The sequence below is a fragment of the Ailuropoda melanoleuca genome, chromosome X (assembly GCF_002007445.2).
Source record: "Ailuropoda melanoleuca isolate Jingjing chromosome X, ASM200744v2, whole genome shotgun sequence".
Lineage (NCBI taxonomy): Eukaryota > Metazoa > Chordata > Mammalia > Carnivora > Ursidae > Ailuropoda > Ailuropoda melanoleuca.
In genome coordinates this window covers 84,359,125-84,380,891 of record NC_048238.1, presented here as the reverse complement: position 1 = coordinate 84,380,891, position 21,767 = coordinate 84,359,125, and the positions used below count along the sequence as shown (strand labels likewise).

The window sequence follows — 21,767 nt, the reverse complement described above, 5'->3', positions numbered from 1 at the left end:
TTACAGGTAGCAGGGCCAGGGATGTAATACAGAATGAATTATTCTCTTCTCCTGTAGCGCTGTGTTTATCCCTTTCCTGTAGTCCTTAACCCACAGTCTGTCTCTCCTTCACTGGACTATGAGCTGCTGGAGGGCAGAGGTCATGTCTTATTATCGGACACAAGTGCTTAATGAATATTAAAAAACCGAATGAATCAGAGTGGATTCAAATGGAATGGAGAGAAAGGGAGGGAACTGGATGAAGTAAGTGGCTAACCTGGGACTTCTAGTCCCGAGTGCCTTGTCTTTCCAGTCAATTCCACGAGGCTTCAGCCCACCTCTTCTGGCCACGACCATCAGGGAGTTATTTGAGAGTGCCAGGAATGACGAGTGTTTTCGCTTCCCATCTGAAGGCCAAGACTGCTCTTGGAATATCTGTGAATATCTTGTGAATATCTGTGGAAACCGATAAGCTGCTCGGTCAAAGGATTTATGTTCCGTGTAAGAAGATGCCTCTGACTTTCTCTCAATCTCCCCGAGTGGTCCAGAATGCCATAAGCACAGACTAGTCATGGAATTCTTCCTGAAAAATAGAAGCTGTGGAATATATGGAGGCAGGGGAAAGAGAAAACATGAAGCTCTCTTATGAAATCGAGCAAACAATGATAGGATTTTCCAGCTCAAATTAGGTTAGAGCTGCTCAAAAGTTAAATGTCTTCAAAAATAGTAATAACCACGAGAATAATATTTACTGAGTACTTACTGTGTACCAGGCACTGTGCTAAGTTCTTTGAATGTATCATCCTGGTTTATGCTCGCAAAAGCCCGATGAGCTAGCCACTACTGGAGTCCCCATTTCCCAGATCAGAAAACTGAGGTTGAGAGAGGCCAATGTGTCTGTTCAAGGTCCTACAGACAAAGGCGGAAGAGCTGGTGGAGGAAGCCAGGCTGGTGCGAGCACCAGGTTTTAATCAGTATACTCTACGACAGCACATTTCGGTTACATTTAAAACCAGAGCAAGTGGGAGATGGGCAGAGTTCAACTGTTGAGTGAGGCTGTTCTCAGTAGAATCCTGGGGGCTGCGGGGTATACCCTTGTGCATGTCAGCTTCTATTCCCCAAGAGGCGCTGCGGGCTGACTGGCCCTGCAGAGTGAGTCCGTGGAAATTGGTATTTATTCCTTCCCTTTGTGCCCTTTCGTTCTTGGGTTTCTGAGACAAGTACTCAGTGCCCCTACGCTGCCCCACCACATTCCTGCCCGGCCCTCAAGTCCATTCGATTTCCAAGTTCAGCTGTAAGGCTTGGGAGCCTCAGATGGAAATAGATGGCCCTGTTAGCCAAGGTAAGGCTGCAGATGGAAACCCGGACCATTAGTGAGGCTAGAGAGACCTGTAACTTCATCACCGAGCTTGTGTTAAGATTTATGGGTCCGTGCTCACCACTTTTTACTTATTCCATTTTTATCCCCACCAACAGCCGTCGGTTGGTGATTGTGTGCAGCTGAGCCTGGCCGACTCAGTCCACTAATGGCAGAAGTGAGAGGAAAGTGGGACTTGCTACAGCGAGCCATCATCCCAGCCACTTAGACAGGGAGATTGTTTTTTCAGGGTTTTACACGGCCGTTTCTGTTCACCCTCTAATGAATGCTTTCTGTCCATAAATGAAGCAGAGATGGAAGGAGAGGTGAATAAGTGCTAACATAAATTGCAGTGGGTCAGCCACAAATACAGGCTTTCAAAAAATAGGGTTTTTTTTTCAAGTCTAGGTTAAGGTGCTTGCTGATTTCTCAAGTACTTTCCTGGGTTTGATTTGTGCGCCGGATGCATCAAAAATTGCTATTTCAAATCTTTACTTTGTAATCCATGCACCAGAGTAGACAGTCTCCTTTCCAAAGGAAAAAAAAAGAAAAGAAAAGAAAAGATAAAGATCAGACTCAAACGCGTGCTTTTCACCGTTACATGTCTCTTACTGACTCATCAGTCACACGCTAGGTAATAGATATTGACATTGAAACAGGCAGGTTCTGAAAAGCTCTAGTTGACCGTTACTTTTAGTTTTTGGGCTCACGAGTTTCTTTTTAGGTCTGATTCCTTTCTACAAGGAGAAATTGACAAACAGTGGGAGAAATACTTTCACTGACCAGGTCGTATGTGCATTACAGCCGCGTGTGTCATAGCAGGCTTAATTGGGTGCCCTGAATCATATGCAGGAGCTGGAATGATGGCGTGGGCAGGCTGGTCACCTTCCCACACGCTATGTTTGCCATGTTGCTTTGCAGCTCGGCTTTGGATCATTCCTTGGAATCATCGGATCAAACCTTGTTGAGAACAAACGGCAGATGGTAAGTTTGCACCGCTACAGAATCGCACTTTTCATCTGAAAAAGCTCAATATTTATATGGATAAGTAACACACTTCTTAAGGTTTCCCAGGTCGGGCCACAAAAGCAACTGCCCCTTTGCCTTTTCTCCTCAGCCTCCAGGGGACTTGTTCTAAAGTGACCCTGTGGTATGGGACTTGTTCCCATCTTGCCTGATGCTCCCTCAGGGCCCTAATTCATCTCCCTAAGTCAAAGAGATAGAACATTCTGGATCTTGCCCTTTACTTTCCTCCTCCCTCTCTGAGGCGTAACCTTTGGGGGAAGTTTTTGCAGAGCGTTTCTGCCTTTTAGGGTATTACACTCTAGGAGACTTCGATGAAGAGAACAAATGCACTTGGGGCCCACCAAAGACAAAATAAAAGGATGAAGCCAACCTAAAGTATTTCCATTACCCAGACCTCAAAGCTAAGTGCGTTGTAAGGTTCGAAGGAAGAATGAGCAGGTAACAGGAGGTAAAACTTAGAAAGTTCCACGTCTAATGGGGAATTTCCTGCTACCTCCCGAACTGCAAGCATATTACGGTTTTAGACGTTTGTAAATCAGGATGCCTGGGGAGTGGTCCCATGGCGGACTGATTGGCTTCCCCCAGTACAAGCCTCTGTGGCACCTAGACTTTGATAATGGGGTCTATTTAACAGCAAGTTTAATCAGATAACGTAAGAGCTGCAGGGGCAGAGAACTCTAACCGTGTGTTCTCCCCCAGCAATGTGGGGAATTCCCTCAGGGGAGCACTCAGAGTGCTCTTCTTCCATTTCACCTGGACTCCCCCGCCAGTCGTGTTTGCACTTGGCTTACATTATTCAAAATGATGGGCGAGTTTTAATTGTAGAGCTGATCATCGCATAGCTAATAATGCCAATTTCACGACATCGTTCATCCATTATTTACCAATTCTCTGTAGTGCTGTGAAGTGAGATTGATGGGGAGAGGCTTCTGAACCACTCCTGAAGGAGAGAAGTGTTTCCTCCTAGCCTGCTGAGGAGGGAGAACCTTAGCATAGCCTTGACTTTGACGTGATTTTGCCCTGGAGAGCAGTTTATTGCCGTCCTATTTCTCCCTCTTTACCCCAGACATCTCAAGGAAGAAAAGGACTGATTCCATCTCCTTCTGAGGGTCGACCAGGCAGAAGGTGGGTTTAGATGGCACCTGCCCCCACCTCTGCCCTGGAAGCACCTTCCGCCACATCAGCCTGTAATATCTCCCTTGTAACAGAAGACAAATTATTAGGAAAATTTATTATCTAACATGATCAGAGTATAGGGCAGTCTGGTTCAAGTAAACATTTTTCTTAAAAATTTTTGTATGTACTATACACAGAATTGATCAGTTCCAGAGAATTCCACCCTTGGGAGATGTCTTTGATATTTAAATCTTACTAAGTTGAATGTTCCTTCTTCAACCATGCAGAAGGCTAGGTGGGGTTTTGTGGGGCCTCAGAATCCTCCCTGTCTTCATCACTGCCCACGGTGAGGGGTTGAGAAGAGCCCTGAACGGGAGCTGGTGGGCACCAGGCTCTTCTGTAGACTGGATGGGGAGCCCGGGCGCACCCCTTCCCCTCTTTGAGCCTCCATCCACACAGTAAATAAAACAGAGGGTTGGGCTACACGACGTCAAAGGTCCAACATCTTTCTGAGTCTGAGGATGGAAGAGCCACACAGCCCAATTCCTCCACAGGGCTAGAATATTCCTCCACAGATGTATGCTCAATACCAGCAAAGCCTCCTCTTGATCTGGTGCTCACAGACTCACCGAGTGAATTTCTTAGCTTGCCCTGAGAATGTAAAAAGCATCTTTGGTGGCCCCTAACCCTGCCTCCCCCCACCCCAGCTCCCATTCATCCTGAGTGATTGATAAAAAGCGCCGCCATGGGGCAGCAGGCCAGAGTTGGGCTTTGGCTGGCATTCTCTTGGGGATCCTCTAGTCTCCAGGAGCAGCCAGAGGGGAAGGCTAACAGGCACTTGTGTTTTGTGCCCCNTTTTTTTTGCCCCCCCCCCCCCCCCCCGCACAGCTGGTGGCTTCTATCGTCTTTATCAGCTTTGGTGTGATTGCGGCCTTTTGTTGTGCCATCGTCGATGGGGTCTTTGCTGCCAGACACATTGTGAGTACTTTTAGCCCCGGGTTAGAGGAAGCGTGCAATAGAGCAAGGTTTCTTGGAGTGTGTGCGGGATGTGTGTGCTAAGGGCTGGCTGTGATGGGTACAGAGGAGGGAGAAAACAGGATCCCTGTCTCAAGTCGCTGAGCGTCAAGATGAGGACACAGCTGGATCGGGTCATCTAGATGACCCGGGTTAAGCTGGGGGTATAAACACTAAGTGCCGGAGCCGTTTCTCTTGGACTTCAGTGGCCAAGACAGGCTTCCCGGAATCACCTTTGACATGTGAGTGAGATTTGGAAAGGCAGAGGCAAGGACACTGGGGCCAGGGAATGGCTTGGAGGTGACGCTGGGGGCGAGGAGGTAGGGAGAAGCGGAAGGCTGTGAGTGCTGAGAGCCTTGGAGGTTTCAACAGCGACAAGAGCAGACCATGAGGACAGAGTCACCTCTTCTCAGATTCCTGAACTTTGCTGTTCTGACAACAAGGCTTGGCGTTTTAGTGATGTAATTGGGGTCCAGGGAAAACCCCAGTGCTAGAAGCTTCCACTCAGAGCCCAGTCCTGGAGTTTAGGGGCCAAATCCTCAAAGCTACGCCTGGAGAAAGGCCATTTTACTCCTGAAACCCAGACGTGGGCTCTTCTCTGAGGAAGCCTGGGATTCAGGGCATTCCAATGCAGCTCTGCACAGGAGCCCTCACCCTTCTTTTAGTACTTTCCATCACACTATTCCAGACAATTCTGCCAGGGCTGACTTCTCCATTAGGTACAACAGGCACAGTGCCTATGACCCATAGTACTTTCAGGGGTTTCATAAAAATATTATCATTTCTTCTCAAATCAGTAGAAAAGCGATGAGCTTTTAGCTCAAGGAGAAGTTTTTGCATATAAATAGATTTGCCTTGATACCAATGCAGTCATTAGATATAATTAAAATAAAGAAAATATCATTTTCAATATCTTTTAATGGAGAGAAGGGCCCACAAAAGCAAAAGCGGCTAGGTCCCAGGGAGGTCCTAACACAGCCCTGATCTGACCCACAAACCAAAATCAAAAGCGAGCCACCACAACTTACTGGGTCCCCACAACAGGCACAAATACTCCTTTTATTCTTACTGAATCAGCATGGAAAATGAAAACATCTCATGAGCTAGTCGGAAATATTTTGTTTTCCAAAACAGCCGATTTAGAGGAGAATTGTATTACCAGAATCTTCTGTGGATCAACGACATTGACCAGGCAGTGGCATGAGTATGAGTATGGCATGAGTATGGTTGGATCTGGGGAAGGATGATCTGACATTAGTATTTCAATTCCAACTTGCTCTTGGACCACCCCCCCAGCGTAAGAGTCAGTCCGTTGTTTGCCGAGATTAGGAGAACTCACGCTCTCAGTGCTGCCCCACAAACAGTCTCCGAACTAGTGTCTCAGGAGATAATTTCTGGACAGGGGGCAGAAGCAGGGGTGGGAGAGTGAGGCTTGTGGCCCAATTTTTCTTTTTCAGGGCCAAGATTTTAAATGTAGGCCCGACATCAGACCCATCCCTTCCGATTTTAGCTGAGGGCAGCCATGTTCTTCATGGTTTTCCCCCTAAAAAGGCCAGTGACACATGGGGAGCTTGTGATATCCACAAGCCCACCACCCTCACACAGCAAGTGTTAGCGTTTTTGCATGTCACCCTCTGAGAACACACCTATTTGTGTACGGGTTCCAGGCAATCACAGCATGTGTGCTCTTTTGTATTCAACAGGAGCCATCTTAATAACAATAATGCCTTGTTTTTGTGGAGCACATTTAGCTTTTCAGTGTGCCTTTCCATCTATTATCTCATTGGAGGCCCACAGCAATCCTGTGAGATATGTAGGGCAGGCATTATTATCTCCATTTGACAAGGAGTATTCACTCTGAAGTGGTCTCCATGGTAACAGAGGCCTAGTGGCCAAGAAGCCTGCAGTAGATTTTGATGGCATCATGAGCTAAAATGGCTTCCTCCTTTTCCCTCCTCCTCCCAATCCTGATGTGTATTTTTTTTAAACAGCTTTATTGAGATGTAGTTCACATCCCATATAATTCGCCCATTTAAAGTGTACAATTCAGCGGGTTTTAGTATCTTCACTGTTACAGGCAAACCATCACCACATCAATTTTAGAGGATTTTCATCATCCCCCAAAAGGAACCCCATATTCTGGGCTCTCACGTCCCTATGCCCCATTCCCCTCAGCTCTAGGCGACCACTAGGCTACTGTTTTTTTCTCTACAGATTTCCCTATATCAATTAACCTTTCATACTCATAGAATTGTATAATATTATGGTCTTTTGCGATCTGACTTCTTTTCACGTAGTTTGATTTTCTCGGGGCTCATCCATATGCTGTATGTTTTTCATTTCCTTTTATGGCCTGATCATCTTCCATCGTATGGATATACCACATTTTCTTTGTCCATTCACCGGTGGACATTTAGGTTGTTGCCACCTTGTGCTTTTTATTAATAATGCTGCTATAGACATTCATGAACTGTGTGGCCGCATGTTCTCATTTTCCTTGGGTATCTACTTGGGAGTGGAATTGCTGGGTCATATGATAACTATGTTTACCCTTTTGAGGACCTACCAGACAGTTTTCCAAAAGAGCCACACCATTCTGCAGTCCCGCCAGAAGTGTATGTGTGAGAGCTCTGCCCATCCTTGCCAACTCTTACTACCTGACTTCTTAATTCTAGCCATCCTGGTGAAAATGAGGTGGTACCTCGCTGTGGTTTTGATTTGCATTTCCTTGATCACTAGCCTCCGTCAGAGGCAATGGGGGGAAATGCAGTTATGTTTACTGGAAGTTTCCTCTAATGACCACCTACCTGTCTCTGACTCCAGGCCCTCGGTACTTCCTACAGTTAGTGGCCTACAGTAGAGCATTTGACTCAGGGATTTGGGGTAAGGCTGGATGAATCTCTGAGAAAACCTTTCTGCTTACAATGTGCCTATCCTATGATATCTGCCAGTCTTCACTGACACCCAGAGAGTTTTGAGGAAGAAGGCTTTATTGATGTATGGTGATATCTGTTGGCCAGTTTAATGAAAGGCACTTTTGGACTCTAGCACCTCTTGGGTGGGCTAAAGCCAGCCTTTTCTTTTTTTAAAATAAATAATGTATTTTTTAAAAGATTTTACTTTCAAGTAATCTCCACACCCAACATGGGGCTCAAACTCACAACCCCGAGATCAAGAGTCACACGCTCTACCTGCTGAGCCGGTCAAGGCACCCCTAAAGCCAGCTTTTTCTTTTTTTTTTAATAATATTTTTTTTATTATATTATGTTAGTCACCATACAGTACATCCCTGGTTTTTGATGTAAAGTTCGATGATTCATTAGTTGCGTATAACACCCAGTGCACCATGCAATACGTCCTCCTTACTACCCATCACCAGCCTATCCCATTCCCCCACCCCTCTCCCCTCTGAAGTCTTCAGTTTGTTTCTCATAGTCCATAGTCTCTCTGATTACCTCCCTTTTCTTTATCCCTTTCTTCCCCTACCAATCATCCTAGTTCTTATGTTCCATAGATGAGAGAAATCATATGATAATTGTCTTTCTCTGCTTGACTTATTTCACTTAGCATTATCTCCTCCAGTGCCGTCCACGTTCAGCAAATGTTGAGAATTCGTTCTTTCTGATAGCTGAGTAATATTCCATTGTATATATGGACCACAGCTTCTTAATCCAGTCATCTGTTGAAGGGCATCTCGGCTCCTTCCACGATTTAGCTATTGTGGACAATGCTGCTATGAACATTGGGACACATCTGGCCCTTCTCTTCACTACGTCTGTATCTTTGGGGTAAATATCCAGTAGTGCAATTGCTGGGTCATAGGATAGCTCTATTTTTAACTTTTTAAGGGACCTCCACACTGTTTTCCAGAGTAAAGCCAGCGTTTTCTGTTCTTGGAGTCCTTCAGCACCCTCTCGCCCTGTCCTTTGGTTTGGGGGTGTGTGAGCTTCCTCTCAAGACCTACCCTTCTTACACACCCCTCTAAATATGTCTTGTTCCTTCTCTCTTGTCTCCTATTTCCTTCCCTTCCACTCCCCCTAACACGGCCATTAGCCAGCCAGGAAAGTTGCTTTACCTTCTTGGGTCCCAGTTTCCTCCCCTTCAGCTGGATGGCACAGAAACCTCCCTGTACGGCTTCGTCTGAGTGCCATATGAAAGGACGGGTGGGAACCGCCCCAAGGGAGCCTGGCACAGAGTAGCCGCTCACCATGAAACAATTTTCATTTCCATCTCTTCACTCTGGAATCGGTAGCCCTTCAGATTGAAAAGGCTGCCGAGCCCGAGCTGAGTGACTTCTTCCTACCTCCCGACTGGGGTCTCAATGGAGATGAGCCGCCAGAGGCAGCAGTGGGCAACCATCACGTGTGAACGTGTCTGTCTTCACTTAGGGCAGTTGGTGGCTGACCGCTTTTGGCAGAACCGGGAAGTCAGAAGGGCTGTGACCAGCACATCAAGCCTCCTCTTCCCCAGGATAATAAGGGCCGCTGCTATCCCCCAAACACGGAAGATAAACCCTGCTGTGTACCAGCTCTAGAACCTTCATTCCTTTCAAGCCAACATTGAACAGACAGGAAGTTCATGCAGAAGCAGCTGATGGAAAGTCCTAGGTCCTCCATGGGGCCGCAGGCTGGGGGGCTGGAAGCCCTTAGGTGGCAGGAACAGGGCTGGCAAATCACGTGTGGGTAAACAGCCACCGGGGTTACTGAAAATGGTGAGGAAAGTGGGGGCAGGAGGGATGGTGCTTTGGCCAAACCCTGCGGGTCGCTTTGCATAAACTGCTTGTTCCATCCTAGCCCGCGTTTGGCCAAAGCCCCCTGCCCCTTGGGGGATGTTTATCATCACCCCAAAAGTGAACAGCACCCCCTGCCTGCAAGTCCCTGGGCAATGCTGGATTGTGTCTGTTCTACCCCAACCCCCAGGCCTGAGAGCTCCCTCGCCAGGAAGCGGGCCAAGCCAGGAGGGTAAGTCAACTGTCCTTGAGCCCCATGTTAGTCTTTTGGGCTTTCGCAGTATTTTTGGAGGTCACGGTCTTTATCTAATCTGTGTAGTTGAGTGAAAATGACTCATAGTTCAGCTGAGTTAAAACCTACAGCAGTCCCAGTAGCTGCTCATCCCCCTGGGGCTTGCTTCTTGAGCTCTTCCTTCTGGAAAAGCCGTGGCAATGACAGCAGGGAGCAGCTGTCTGCCAGCCCGAGTCCTGTCCTCAGGTGATAATGAGATCTCATGTCAGAGCCAGGCTCCCTCCTTTTGGGAGTACGATGTTGCAAGAGTCCTGCATCTTGTTTCCCGGGGACTCTTGGGAAGAAGATGAAGACTAGAAATTCAAGAAAATCAGAGAGGACATTTCAAGGAACTGAATTAATTCCCTAATTTCTTGTTAACCAAGTGCCCCAGCGGAAAGCAGTTATGAGAACATTTGTATCTAACCCTCAGGTTCTCGGGCTCCATTGATGGGCCGCTTTCAGAAACTGACCCAACGAACTGCCTGCTCATGTGTGCGTGTGTGTGTGTGTGTGCGCGTTTTCAAATTTTTTATTACCAATCAGAGCACTTGCTGCTTTGTTTTCCGAAACAGACTTTGCTGTTTCCCTTTTCAGGATCTGAAACCACTCTATGCTAACCGGTGCCACTATGTCCCCAAGACGTCCCAGAAGGAAGCTGAGGAGGTGAGCTGGAATGAGGCTGCATGCCTTACCTTTTGGAAAAGTCTTCTGTTCTGCCTGAAACCCCCTTTCTTTTCCTCCTTTTCACGGGCCTAAGGCTTGCCACTAGGTGTCTGTAGTTGATTTGTTCAGCCGGTCAGCGCACACGTGCTAATGAGGCTATGGTCATAGGTTGGAGCCTCATGAGACCTAATCAGATTTACTTTGCTCTGTGGCCACAGGCTGCCCCTGTGACCCCAGCAGGCAGCCTCTCAGTGTGTGGCTTCGATCCCAAGAGGGACAGACTAGTGCAGAGGCCACAGGGCAGGCCCCTCCCCCGGCTCTGCCGATGATGGTTTTGTTGCTTGGATTCGGTGCCCAGCTGGAAGAAAAGCAAGAGCCCCACCAGAGCCCTGGGTCTGGACGAGGGAGGCAGAGCCTGAGTCCCACACGCAAGACAAGTCAGGAAGCCAAATGAGGGTCACTGAGAAGCCTGGGTCACTTTGCACGGCAACTTCTCTCTCTTGCCGCACACAGCAATCCTTGCGTTCCACGTGGCCTCACGCAGGACCACAGGCAGTGGGCAGTGAGGTGAAGTTCGGCTCTGGGTCATTTTCAGAAAGTGACCCAACCCCCTGCCTGCTCGGCGCTCACACAATAATCACTCCCAGCCTAGAGAGCCCTTGAATACGAAACTACCGTTCAATGTGAAATACAATGAACGGTGCCCTTGGAGTTCGGCAAAGCGATGGCCCTGCTCCCAAGGCACCAGGGACAATACTTCCATTATGGCTCTGCCTTTCATCTGCCCCCCTACCTTCCCCCTCAATCACAAATTTACTGTTTTTCTAACTATCCTTGGGTTCAAAGGGACGAGGAGAAATGTGCGTGTGCCGACAGCTTATCAGAAAGGCAGTGAGCATTTGCATGAAGGACCCGATATAAAAAAAAGTGCCCGTTTACTACGAATATTCTCTATAACACAGTAAAACACATTCACAAGCACTTCATTGCATCCGTATGGGGAAGGGAGTCTGGAAAATTTCTTGGAAGACAGCAAATGGAAAAATCGATGTTTTAAATTTTTTGCAAACTCGAGATGTGTGAAAACGCCATTGCTCTTCTCTTGCTTTGGTGGTGATCGCTTTCTTGTGTTAACTTGGTGACTGTGAAAATATTAATAATGACTTCCATAGGTTCACTTGTAACCCTGGTCCCCCTAACCCTATTTTTCCTATGTAAGGTCATAAGTTCCTCAACCAAAAATTCTCCTTCCGCGAGGGTTATGAGGAACCTTACCCAGGCAGCTCGAGAGGTACTATCGTACTTCAGAGTGCATGTGATGGCCCTCTGTCTTCCTCCCGCTCTGCTTCCCTTTCCCCCCCCCACCCCCTGGCTCCCCTTCCCCACCTGTCCTCATTTCCTGCTGTCATTTGTTCTTCTGTCTGTCCTTCCATCCGTCCTTCCTTCCTCTGCATCTCCGCCCTTCAGGGATGGGGCGCTGAGGGCTGTGGCTGGGGCTGGACGCACCCCGGCTCCTCGGTGGCTTGTCTCAGGCACCAGTTCAGCCAGCCCAGGGCCCAGCCCCATCCCTCTCCCGCGTGGGGGTGTTCATCTGACAGCCGTCCATATGTCCTTAACGTCTCCATCAGTCACTAACTCACATTTCCAGTCCCAGACGGTCCTGCCCCCGTCCATTGCCAGCCCACCTGCTCACTGTTGTGTGTGCCCTCAGGTGAACTGCCCTCACCTCAGCCGAGGATTCTGCACACCTCGCATCCGGGGAAACACCTGCTTCTGCTGTGACCTCTACAACTGTGGCAAGTACGTGCTGAGCGCGCACAGGCTCCGGGGAAGAACGCTCTGACCCCAGGGGGTACTAGAAGGGGTGGGGGCGGGAGGGCAGAGCACAAGGCACGCAGACGGATCAGAGAAATGGAAGGTGTTGGTCTGTCAACAGATTTCAGCTACTAAGTGTTACTTGCCTTCTCTGTGCTACAAAGCCGTGCCGCTTTGGAGTGTGTGATCTCATTTAGTCCTCACCTCTGATGTACGTAGGGTGATTATCTCCATTTTACAGATGTTGAGAGGAGGCTCAGAGGAAGCAGACACCTGACCCAATGTCACACAGAACTTGAAATGGTAGAGACAGGGTTCAAACCCAGGTCTGTCTTAAGCCCAAGTTCAGCAACACTCAACAAATAGTTATTGAGCACTTTCTCTGGGCCTCTCCTGTTCTAGACACTGCTGATTCAGCAGCAAACAATAAAAGTCCTTGCCCTGATAAAGCTTATATTTCATTAGGGAAGACAGTTGATAGCGCATGAATATATAATATGCCAAGTGTTGATCAGAGGTCTGAGAAAAAAATGAGAAGGGGTGGCAGACAGATAGTGACAAGGTGAGGAGCACGTGTACTGTGTGAGACAGAGTGGTCACGGAAGGTTTCTTTGAGGAGGGGACATTTGTGCAGAGACCTGAATGAAGCCAGAGGGCAACCCAAGTGGATACCTGGGGAAAGAGTGTTTCAAGCAGCGGGAACAGCAAGTGCAAAGGCCCTGAGGCAGGAGCAGACTTGGTGCTAGTCCTGTCACAACCACTCTGGCTCTCTGCCCTCTGATTGCAAAAACATCACTTACTCTTTCTTTCAAAACATATTTAGGTGGTAGGAATACAGAGTCTACCGCTGAGGAGCTCACAGTCTAGTAGGGAAGAGAGATGTGTGACGACAGAGTGTTATAAGCAGAGTGGGGATCAGTGGGCACACTGGCGACCCTGGCAGCCCAAATGACTGACGTCAGAGTTACTGGGGGACAGTGTCAAGGAGGAAGTGATGTGGGAGCTGAAATTTGAAGGGTCACTAGGGAGTTAGGAAACAAACCAAAAGAGGGTAGCGGTGGGGAGGGTATTCCCAGCAGTTGTGGGGCAGGGGCAGTTCGACAGGGGGTAGGAGGTGAGGGCCGAGCTATCATCAGAGGCCCGATCATGGAGGGTTCACTGGCCGCAGGAATAACTTTGGACTTGACCCTGTGAGCAACTTGGACTCGACCCCAGACCCCATAAGCCATTGAACGCTATAGCGTGGAAGATGAGGCGCTGAGGGCCTGGAGAGGGAGAGAGGAAAGGAGGAGTTGGCAGAGGGGGCCTGGATGGAGCTAAATCCAGAGAGGTCAGATGGATGCAGCCCCCTCCTCGCTCCCACTCCCTCCTCTTGGTATTGGGGCCGTCTCTCTGGTTTGAGGATCAAGACTCGCCAGACTGGAGGCAGGGAGGAGACGTGGGCGGAACTCACACCAGCCCTTTACCTCCTTCCCTAGCAGCACTAGCGTCATTTCGTTAAAAGGTTTGGCAGGCGGAGGAAGAGAAACTTAAAAGACTCAAATGAGGTTTGGGGATTATCTGGGAGGTTCAATTATTCATGTTGTAATAAGAACTAACACTTGTAAAGGACTTCCCTCCTTCACAGCGGTGATGGAGAGCTGGCTATAATTGTACTTCCTGAACTCATCCTTCCAAAAATGAGCAAAGGAATGTAAAATAGGTCCTAGGGGAACTGGGGTTATTTTGCTATCTTTCCTTTTACCTCCCCTTCCCTCCCCTTCCCTGCTGCTGTCCTTCTCTCTCCTTCTCCCCCCTCCCTCACCAGGCTCGCTGCTTTCCCCCCTCCCCTGGCCTGCTCCCCCTCTTTTCCCACTTCCTGGCCTCCCAGGGGGTGGGGTCTGGGAGCTGGCCAGCACTGCCGGCCTGAGATGGAAAAGAGGGCCCCGCGAAGTGATTCCTTGCAGACACACCTTTCTCTCTGCAATTAGGTGTGTTGCTGGAAAAGGTTTGAATAAACTAAATCCTACTTTAAATTCCATTTAGCTGAGTTCTTTGGTGAATTTTTCCGAAAGTGGAGACTCGAGGGGCGCCTGGGTAGCACAGTCGTTAAGCGTCTGCCTTCGGCTCAGGGCGTGATCCCGTTGAACTGGGATCGAGCTCCACATCGGGCTGGGCTCCCTGCTCCGCTGGGAGCCTGCTTCTTCCTCTCCCACTCCCCCTGCTTGTGTTCCCTCTCTCACTGGCTGTCTCTCTGTCAAATAAATAAAATCTTTAAAAAAAAAAAAAGGAAAGAAAGTGGAGACTCGAGCCCAATGCATCTTCCTGTCAATCTGAACTTGATAATAACTGACTTTCTTACTTTCCTAAAGCAAGTTATGCCAATATGGTCTTCAAGGCTCTAAAGGAATTTTGTGAGGAGCGGTGCTAAACTCTGGGCTCTCTAGAGGCAAGGAACATGACTTCATCTTATCTATATCCCCAGGCCCCGGCACAGGACCAGGCATGAGTAAAGACCTAATGAAACAGGGGTGACATTTGTTGAAAAGTACCAAAAAGAAGAATACCCTTTTCACCAGGAGGATAAAATATTGAACTAGGCAACTAAGAGGGGTCATGGGGACCTTGCCCCTAAAGATCTTCAAGCTGGGAAATGGTTTTCACCTACCTGATGCCCAGAGCATCAGTCAAGGCCCTGTCTGCAGTGCTAAGTTTCCAAAGGCAAAGCCACTAGGAAAAGACTTCCTGAACTTTCCATCAGGAAACAGTCCCAGTTGGGGTCAGAAACCAAGGCCACGAGACTTTAAGAGGCAATGATCCTACAATAGAGGGAAAAGTTTCTCCTTGACCTGAGGCTTTTTCCAGCCAGTGCCAAAGAGACCTGAACTCCAGGCCTAAATATAGCTAGCAGCAAGCATTCTTACAGACACGGGGACTTTAATTTAGCCGAGCGTGTATTTGTTTTCCTCACACGAAACCTATTTTTAATCAATTGCCAGCTCCTCCAGTCCATTTCCTGGAAAGGAGGCCAAGAAAAAAAAAAGTGGGAACAAAAACATCAGGCAGTCATTTGTACAGCGCTATGGAAACAGAGTTTCTACTGTCCCCTCAAACCCACAGACCTTCTTTGACGTCAAGGCCGTGAGGTTTTAATACCAAACATAGATTATTCCATTTAGCCTTGTGCCAGAAGGTGGCTTGCTCTAGGACACGGCTCCTCAGCCACTGCCTCTCAGAGGACTTCACTAGGCTTTGGAGAGGTCAAGTCAGTATTGCTGGTTTCTGGGGTGTCACCTGAAGGAAATGGGAGGCTATGGGGTGGCTTGTGAACCGCTTCAGCTGGTAATAGAATGAAAGGACATAGCTTACTTTCATTCATTCCTCCCTTCAACAAATTTTTATGGAGCTCCTGAAATACGTGCCAGGGACTGTTCCAGAAGAATAGGTAGGGAGAAAGCATAATTTTACCCTTACTGAGCTCAGTTTACCAGGGGGGTTTGTGGGGATGGCAGCTGAGACCCACACACAGATTCCCATGGTTCCAGGCCCCTGTGGAAGAGCAGAAGGATGCCCTGCTGCCTTATCCAAGTTCTGTTGCCTCTTCCCTGAAACACAGAGAGGTTATCTGTTTCTCTGGGCACATCCAGCAAGGTGAGAGCAAGAGGGTGAAAGCCCGTATTGGGTAATCAAGTTCATGATCAATGCCACACTCAGTCTTTGAACTCAGTTACTCATTCACCGGTTATTTATTGATGACTTACAGCGTTTCTACCACTGTGCTGGGCAGTGAGGGAGACACAGCAGAAGTGTAAGAGGTTCCAATTCAGAAGGAGACGTTACGTCCACCTCGGCTGTAGCCTCAGCACCCAGCACAGTCCTCAGCCCTGAGTGGGCTCTCAATAAACATCGGATTAAATGGCTAACTGAATTATTGACATTTGCAAAGTGCCGAACTAAGAGGAATAGACTGAGGCTGTGGGAGTCCAGAGTGGGGGGGAAGCTAATGAATGGGGCACTGGAGTCCTTGAAGAAGACACTAGAGAGATGGTATGGAGGCTTCGAGCAGTGGGAAAGGTTAGGACAGGCAGAGAACAAAAGGCAGTACCTTCTATGCAGGGAGAGAAATCTGAGCTTAGGTTTGGAATAAGTAGCCAGCACGGCCAGGCTGGGGCTCCTGGGGGCTCCAGGCTAGCTGGAGTGTGTACTCCATTTTGAAGTCGGATTATGGCAGGCTGAGGAATTTGGACCCTTTTCCCGGAGGGTGATGAATGGGGAGCCATGGGAGGATTTTGATTAAATGAATGATTTAGTTCTAAAAACTTTTGAGGATGCTTAATCTGGCAGTGGTAGGGTCTGGTAGGAGGGCCTTGCGGTCCTGGAGACCCAACCAAGTAGAATCATGAATCTCACACAGAAACAAACCACATTCATTTGCTAAACCCTGAACTAGATGTAAATATGAATGTTCTTTTGCTTCATGCTTAAGTCAAAAATATTTCAGTGGCTGCTGAACCCGCTCAAACTAGAACAGACATAATATGTAAGATTATTGAATATTTTTAAACAAACCAGTAACCTATCACGGTGGTGTGGTCTGCACCTTTCAAGGGTCAGTGACTTTAAGAAGAAGATTCTAAGGTTCGCGTTGCCAGAGGCTGGCTCTTAGAAGGAGAAATAAAAACATAGCTCCATGTTTTGCCGGGGGCTCTTATCATGTGCTGGACTGGAGCTTTCGCGGGCATCCTCTCATTAAACCCCCCAGGCTTGGAGAAGTTAAGAAAGTTGCCCAGGGCCCGCAGCAAATGAGCGACAGAGCTGGGATCCAAATGCAGTCCGACTCCAGTCTAACGTGCGGTACCGCCCGTCTGAGCGTGCTCCCGCCCGCCCTCTGTGTGTTGGGAAGTAGACAAAGATAATTTGGGGGAAGTCAGAAGCTGACTCTCCAGGCTCTCCTGCGTCCCAACAACCCCACACTCACCCTTACCCACGGGCCTGCCTTTTGGCAGTCCTGTCTGGATCCCTTCGTGGCAGTAAGCTATCTTTCTTTTCACTGCATCAATCTCTTTATTAATAAATGATACTCTCGAGAGCAATGCCTTAAAATCCCAATAAACACGGGGTCTGTTCATATTTTATATCAGAAGCAAGAATTTTTTGAAAGGATGATGAGACAATGTCTTCTCTCTTGGTCCCTCTTTACTGGATCATTTCTCCATCCAGTGTCTGATATCCTAGGTGCTATGGAGCCAATGTTATGGCTCACGGTTTTCTACTAGGTTTGGTGAGAAAATAAAAGATATGTGCAAGTAATATGAAAACATGTAGCAGGAAATAGAGATCGGATTTGTTTGATTATTTTTTTTAAAGATTTTATTTATTTATGTGACAGAGAGACAGCCAGTGAGAGAGGGAACACAGCAGGGCAGTGGGAGAGGAAGAAGCAGGCTCCCAGCGGAGGAGCCCGATGTGGGACTCGATCCCGGAACGCGGGGATCACGCCCTGAGCCGAAGGCAGACGCTTAACGACTGCACTACCCAGGCGCCCCTGATTTGTTTGATTATAATTAATAATGGTAGAGTAACAATTTGACAGTGATTTATGCCCGTGGTGCTCGGTTTTGATTTCGAGAGGCAGCAAAATGTCATGGTTAAGCATAAATTCAAGGCCAGAGTGTCTGAGTTCAAATCTCACCTCGGCTACTTAATTAATTTCTGTCTCTGCCTTGATTTTCTCATCTGTATGTAACAGGGATAAAAATAGCCGCTACCATATAGGGTTACTACAGAGATTAAGTGAGTTAGTGTTTGCTAACTGCCTAGAATTGTACCAGGTAATAGTACGATAGCACTTTTTGCTATTATAATTGTATTATTTTTCCAAATCATAGATTTGATCAACATCTATGATGATAGCTAGATATACATAATCTTATTTGATATTATCCAACAGAAAATACTCTACCTGCCATGAGTAATAATTACTTTGGAGTTCCGTGTTCACAGATGTATGCAGAGAGCCACTGGTCTTTAAGCTTTAGGCAATAAGCTTTCTGTGTATCCCTTCCTGCTTATGGGTGGTCTCCAGCTATGGCCCGAACATGCTGAAATCCAGTTCAAATTCTGATGAATGAAGACACCTTTAAAATTTCACTGTGGAAGTTTTCTCTTTAAAACAGTGGCTTCCAGGGCACCTGGCGGGCTCTGTCGTGTGGAGTGTGCGACTTTTGATCTCAGGGTCAAGAGTTGGAGCCCCAGTGTGGGGGCAGAGTTTCCTTTAAAAATAAAAAATAAACAAATAAAACAGTGGGTTTCAAACATCAGTGAGCTCGTTAACACAGATCCTTGAGCCTCACCCTAAGAGATTCTGCCAGATTCTGTGGGCCTGGGGCTGGGCCTGGGAATCTGCATGTTTAAGCATCCCTTTCTCAAAGACATACGCACCCACAGACACACAAATAACGCAGTGACACACACGGGCAGGCACACATACACACAAACACAGATGGTTCTGATGCAGTCTGTCCCGTAACCACACTGATGGCAATTCCTCAGGGAAAAAAACAATGACAACACTGAAAACACGGATTTTAAAGAATCCTAAGATAAAATAAAATCATCTGTGAAGTTTAAAAGTCTTTTCTTGTGTGAACATTCCTCCCTGATTCGCTTTGGAGGTTAACCTTTAATTTTTTTTCCCTTTTTCACTTCCAGGGTTCTTAGGGGAGTCCCATGTAATAACCATCCAGACACCAGGGCATTTGGTGGTGACTTTCATTTTAAGAACCACAGTGTTGGAGATTCATTAGCGATTCCAGTGGCCAAGTTGTAAACTAGTTCGCAACACCCTAGAAGACAGGAACTTTCACTGAGTCAGCTCGACAAGTGTGTATGTAGCACCAGCTAGGTGTCAGGGACAGCAGTGAACAAAACGAACTGAGTCCCTGCCCTAGAGCTTACATTCGGGTGGGCGAAACAGACAGTCACGCGTGAGTGCGAGAGAGCCATTCAAGGAGGGTAATGCACCAGGCACCTCGGGCCGCCATGCTAAAATACCCTAGACTGGGTGGCCTCAACAAGAGACACTCATCGCTCAGAGTCCCGGAGGCTGGAAGTCTGAGATCAGGGTGCCAGCATGGCGGGGGTCAGGGGAGGGCTTTCTTCCTGGCTTGCAGACACCCACCTTCTCCCTGTGTCCTCACCTGGCCTTTCCTCGGTACGTGCAGATGGAGAGATCTCTCTCTCTCTCTCGTCTTTTTATAAAGCCATCAATCCTATAGAATTAGGGCTCCCCCCTTCTGACCTCATTTAACCTCAATTACTTCCTAAAAGCCCTGTTTGTGTTGGAATGCAATCCGATCGGGAGTTAGGGCTTCAATTTACGAATGTTGGAGGGGGACACAATTCCGTCCACGGCAAATAACGTGAGAGATGGTGACCGGGTGGGGTGGGGTGGGGGTGCCTTTGGACTGAGTGGCCAGGGAAGGCCTCTCCAAGGAGGTGAGATTCAGGTTTGGGGCAGCAGCTTGGCTTCAGTTCTTTTCTGGGACCTTGTTCTTGTGTTTGTTGCTGTTTTGCTTTGAAAGAGGAAACGGTGAAATCTTTGAAGCCTGAAGTCAGATCACAGCTTTACCACTCGCGACTTGGGCAAGTTCCTAACCTCTCTGCGCTTCAGTTTCTTCATCTGGAAAATGGGAATGGTGGTAGTACCTACCTCATAGAATAGCGTGAGGACTTGCAGTGCCGTCTGCTAGAACTTCCTGCAGTGATGGGAATGCAGTGTGCTCCGGCCACGAGCGTGGCTCTTAGAAGTGTGGCTATTGAAGCCAAATCATGGAAGGAGCCGAGATGCCCTTCAACAGATGACTGGATTAAGAAGCTGTGGTCCATATATACAAATGGAATATTACTCAGCTATCAGAAAGAACGAATTCTCAACATTTGCTGCAACATGGACGGCACTGGAGGAGATAATGCTAAGTGAAATAAGTCAAGCAGAGAAAGACAATTATCATATGATTTCTCTCATCTATGGAACATAAGAACTAGGATGATCGGTAGGGGAAGAAAGGGATAAAGAAAAGGGGGGTAATCAGAAGGGGGAATGAAACATGAGAGACTATGGACTATGAGAAACAAACTGAAGACTTCAGAGGGGAGGGGGTGGGGGAATGGGATAGACTGGTGATGGGTAGTAAGGAGGGCACGTATTGCGGTGCACTGGGTGTTATACGCAACTAATGAAGCATCGAACTTTACATCGGAATCCGGGGATGTACTATATGGTGATTAACATAATATAATAAAAAATCATTATTAAAAAAAAAAAAGAAGTGTGGCTATTGAGCACTTGAAATGTGGTTGGTGAGCCCGAAGAACTGAATTTTTTGTTTTACTTTATTTTATTTAATTTTTTAAAAAGATTTTATTTATTTGAGAGAGAGAGAGCACAAGCAGGGGGAGCAGCAGAGGGAGAGGGAGAAGCAGGCTCCTGGCTGAGCAGGAAGGCTGACGTGGGACTCGATCCCAGGACCCTGGGTTCATGACCTGAGCCAAAGGCAGGTGCTTTAACAACTGAGCCACCCAGGCGCCCCTGTTTTACTTCATAGTAATTAATTTAAATTTAAGCATGACTAGTAGCTACCATATTCAACAGCACAGATTTAACGACTTCACTTGTGTAAAATGCTTTGCGCTGTGCCCGGCAGGGAGCGTCAATATACGCTACCTAATACTAAGCACTTTTTGCTGTTATAATTGTATTGTTTCTCAAAATCGTAGATTCGATCAGCATCTATGATGATAGATAAATAGGCGTACATATTCTGTTAGTGATGGTGACAAGTGTCTCTCTGGTAGGCAGGAGGTGGTTTTTTTAATTTGTTTTTTGGATGAACAGCAATCACACTTTAACCTAGTGCCTCGCTTCCCCGGTGCCTTTGTGGCTATGCTGTCCCTCAGCATAGCTCCCCCACTCACCTGTCTTTTCGCTGAGCTGCATGCCTGCTCTGTGGGGACTGACTGGTGTGTGCTTCTCCCTGTCCAGCCGCGTGGAGATCACCGGTGGGTACTACGAATACATCGACGTCAGCAGCTGCCAGGACATCATTCACCTCTATCACCTGCTCTGGTCTGCCACCATCCTCAACATCGTCGGCCTGTTCCTGGGCATCATCACTGCAGCTGTCCTTGGAGGCTTTAAGGACATGGTAAGGAAGGAAGTTCCTTCCCGTTCCAGAGGCCCCTGTCAGGGGCCAGCGTGGAGGCTAGGAGGTCGGAGGCAAGGGGCACCCTTGTTTGAAGGGCCAGAGTCAGAAGTGATTGCTTTAAGAAGGTGGCCGCCGTCACACATCTCAAGGTGAAGGAGCCAGGCAATGCCATTAGTGTGCAAAACTTTCTTGTTAACGTGGGTTGCCTGTGTTCTTGAGGCACATTCTGGGGGCGGGGGTGAGGAGCCACGGTTGTCCACCTGGCTTCCTATTAGAAGAGAATCACCTGAGGTGCTTAAAAGAGCCCCGATGCCTGGACCCCTCCTCCAGAGATTCTAATTTAATCGGTCTAAAGTGAAGCCCAGGCACCAATATTCCTAAAAAGTTCCCCAGGTGGTCCTGCTCCACAGCCAGGATTGAGAGGTGCTTTAGAGGTGTCCCACATGTGTTTAGGGAATTATTTTGTGCCTAAAAGGGGTTTTCCTTTGACCCCGGAAACGAGGCAGGTAGCCCCTAAGCCCCGGGCTGTTTCTGTCCCGTTTTGGGCTCCCTGAGGAACAGGAACCTGAAAGGCAGTTTGTAATTTGAACTTGGAGTGTCAAAAGGCTA

The 21,767-nt window shown here is 47.9% G+C and overlaps 1 protein-coding gene across 4 annotated transcripts in view; it reads left to right on the top strand.

Annotated features, from left to right (window-relative positions):
• The window catches only part of TMEM255A (transmembrane protein 255A), a 50,556-nt gene that overhangs the window by 14,192 nt on the left and 14,597 nt on the right, over positions 1-21,767 (top strand). Inside the window, exons 3-8 of one of the 4 annotated variants that reach the window (XM_034649899.1) lie at positions 2,258-2,320; positions 4,367-4,456; positions 10,090-10,158; positions 11,378-11,449; positions 11,870-11,958; positions 20,996-21,158. In XM_034649899.1, coding sequence (XP_034505790.1) covers positions 2,258-2,320; positions 4,367-4,456; positions 10,090-10,158; positions 11,378-11,449; positions 11,870-11,958; positions 20,996-21,158 — 546 coding nt within the window. The remainder of the gene's footprint in view (positions 1-2,257; positions 2,321-4,366; positions 4,457-10,089; positions 10,159-11,377; positions 11,450-11,869; positions 11,959-20,995; positions 21,159-21,767) is intronic. The other 3 variants (XM_034649896.1, XM_034649897.1, XM_034649898.1) reach the window with 3 other exon arrangements.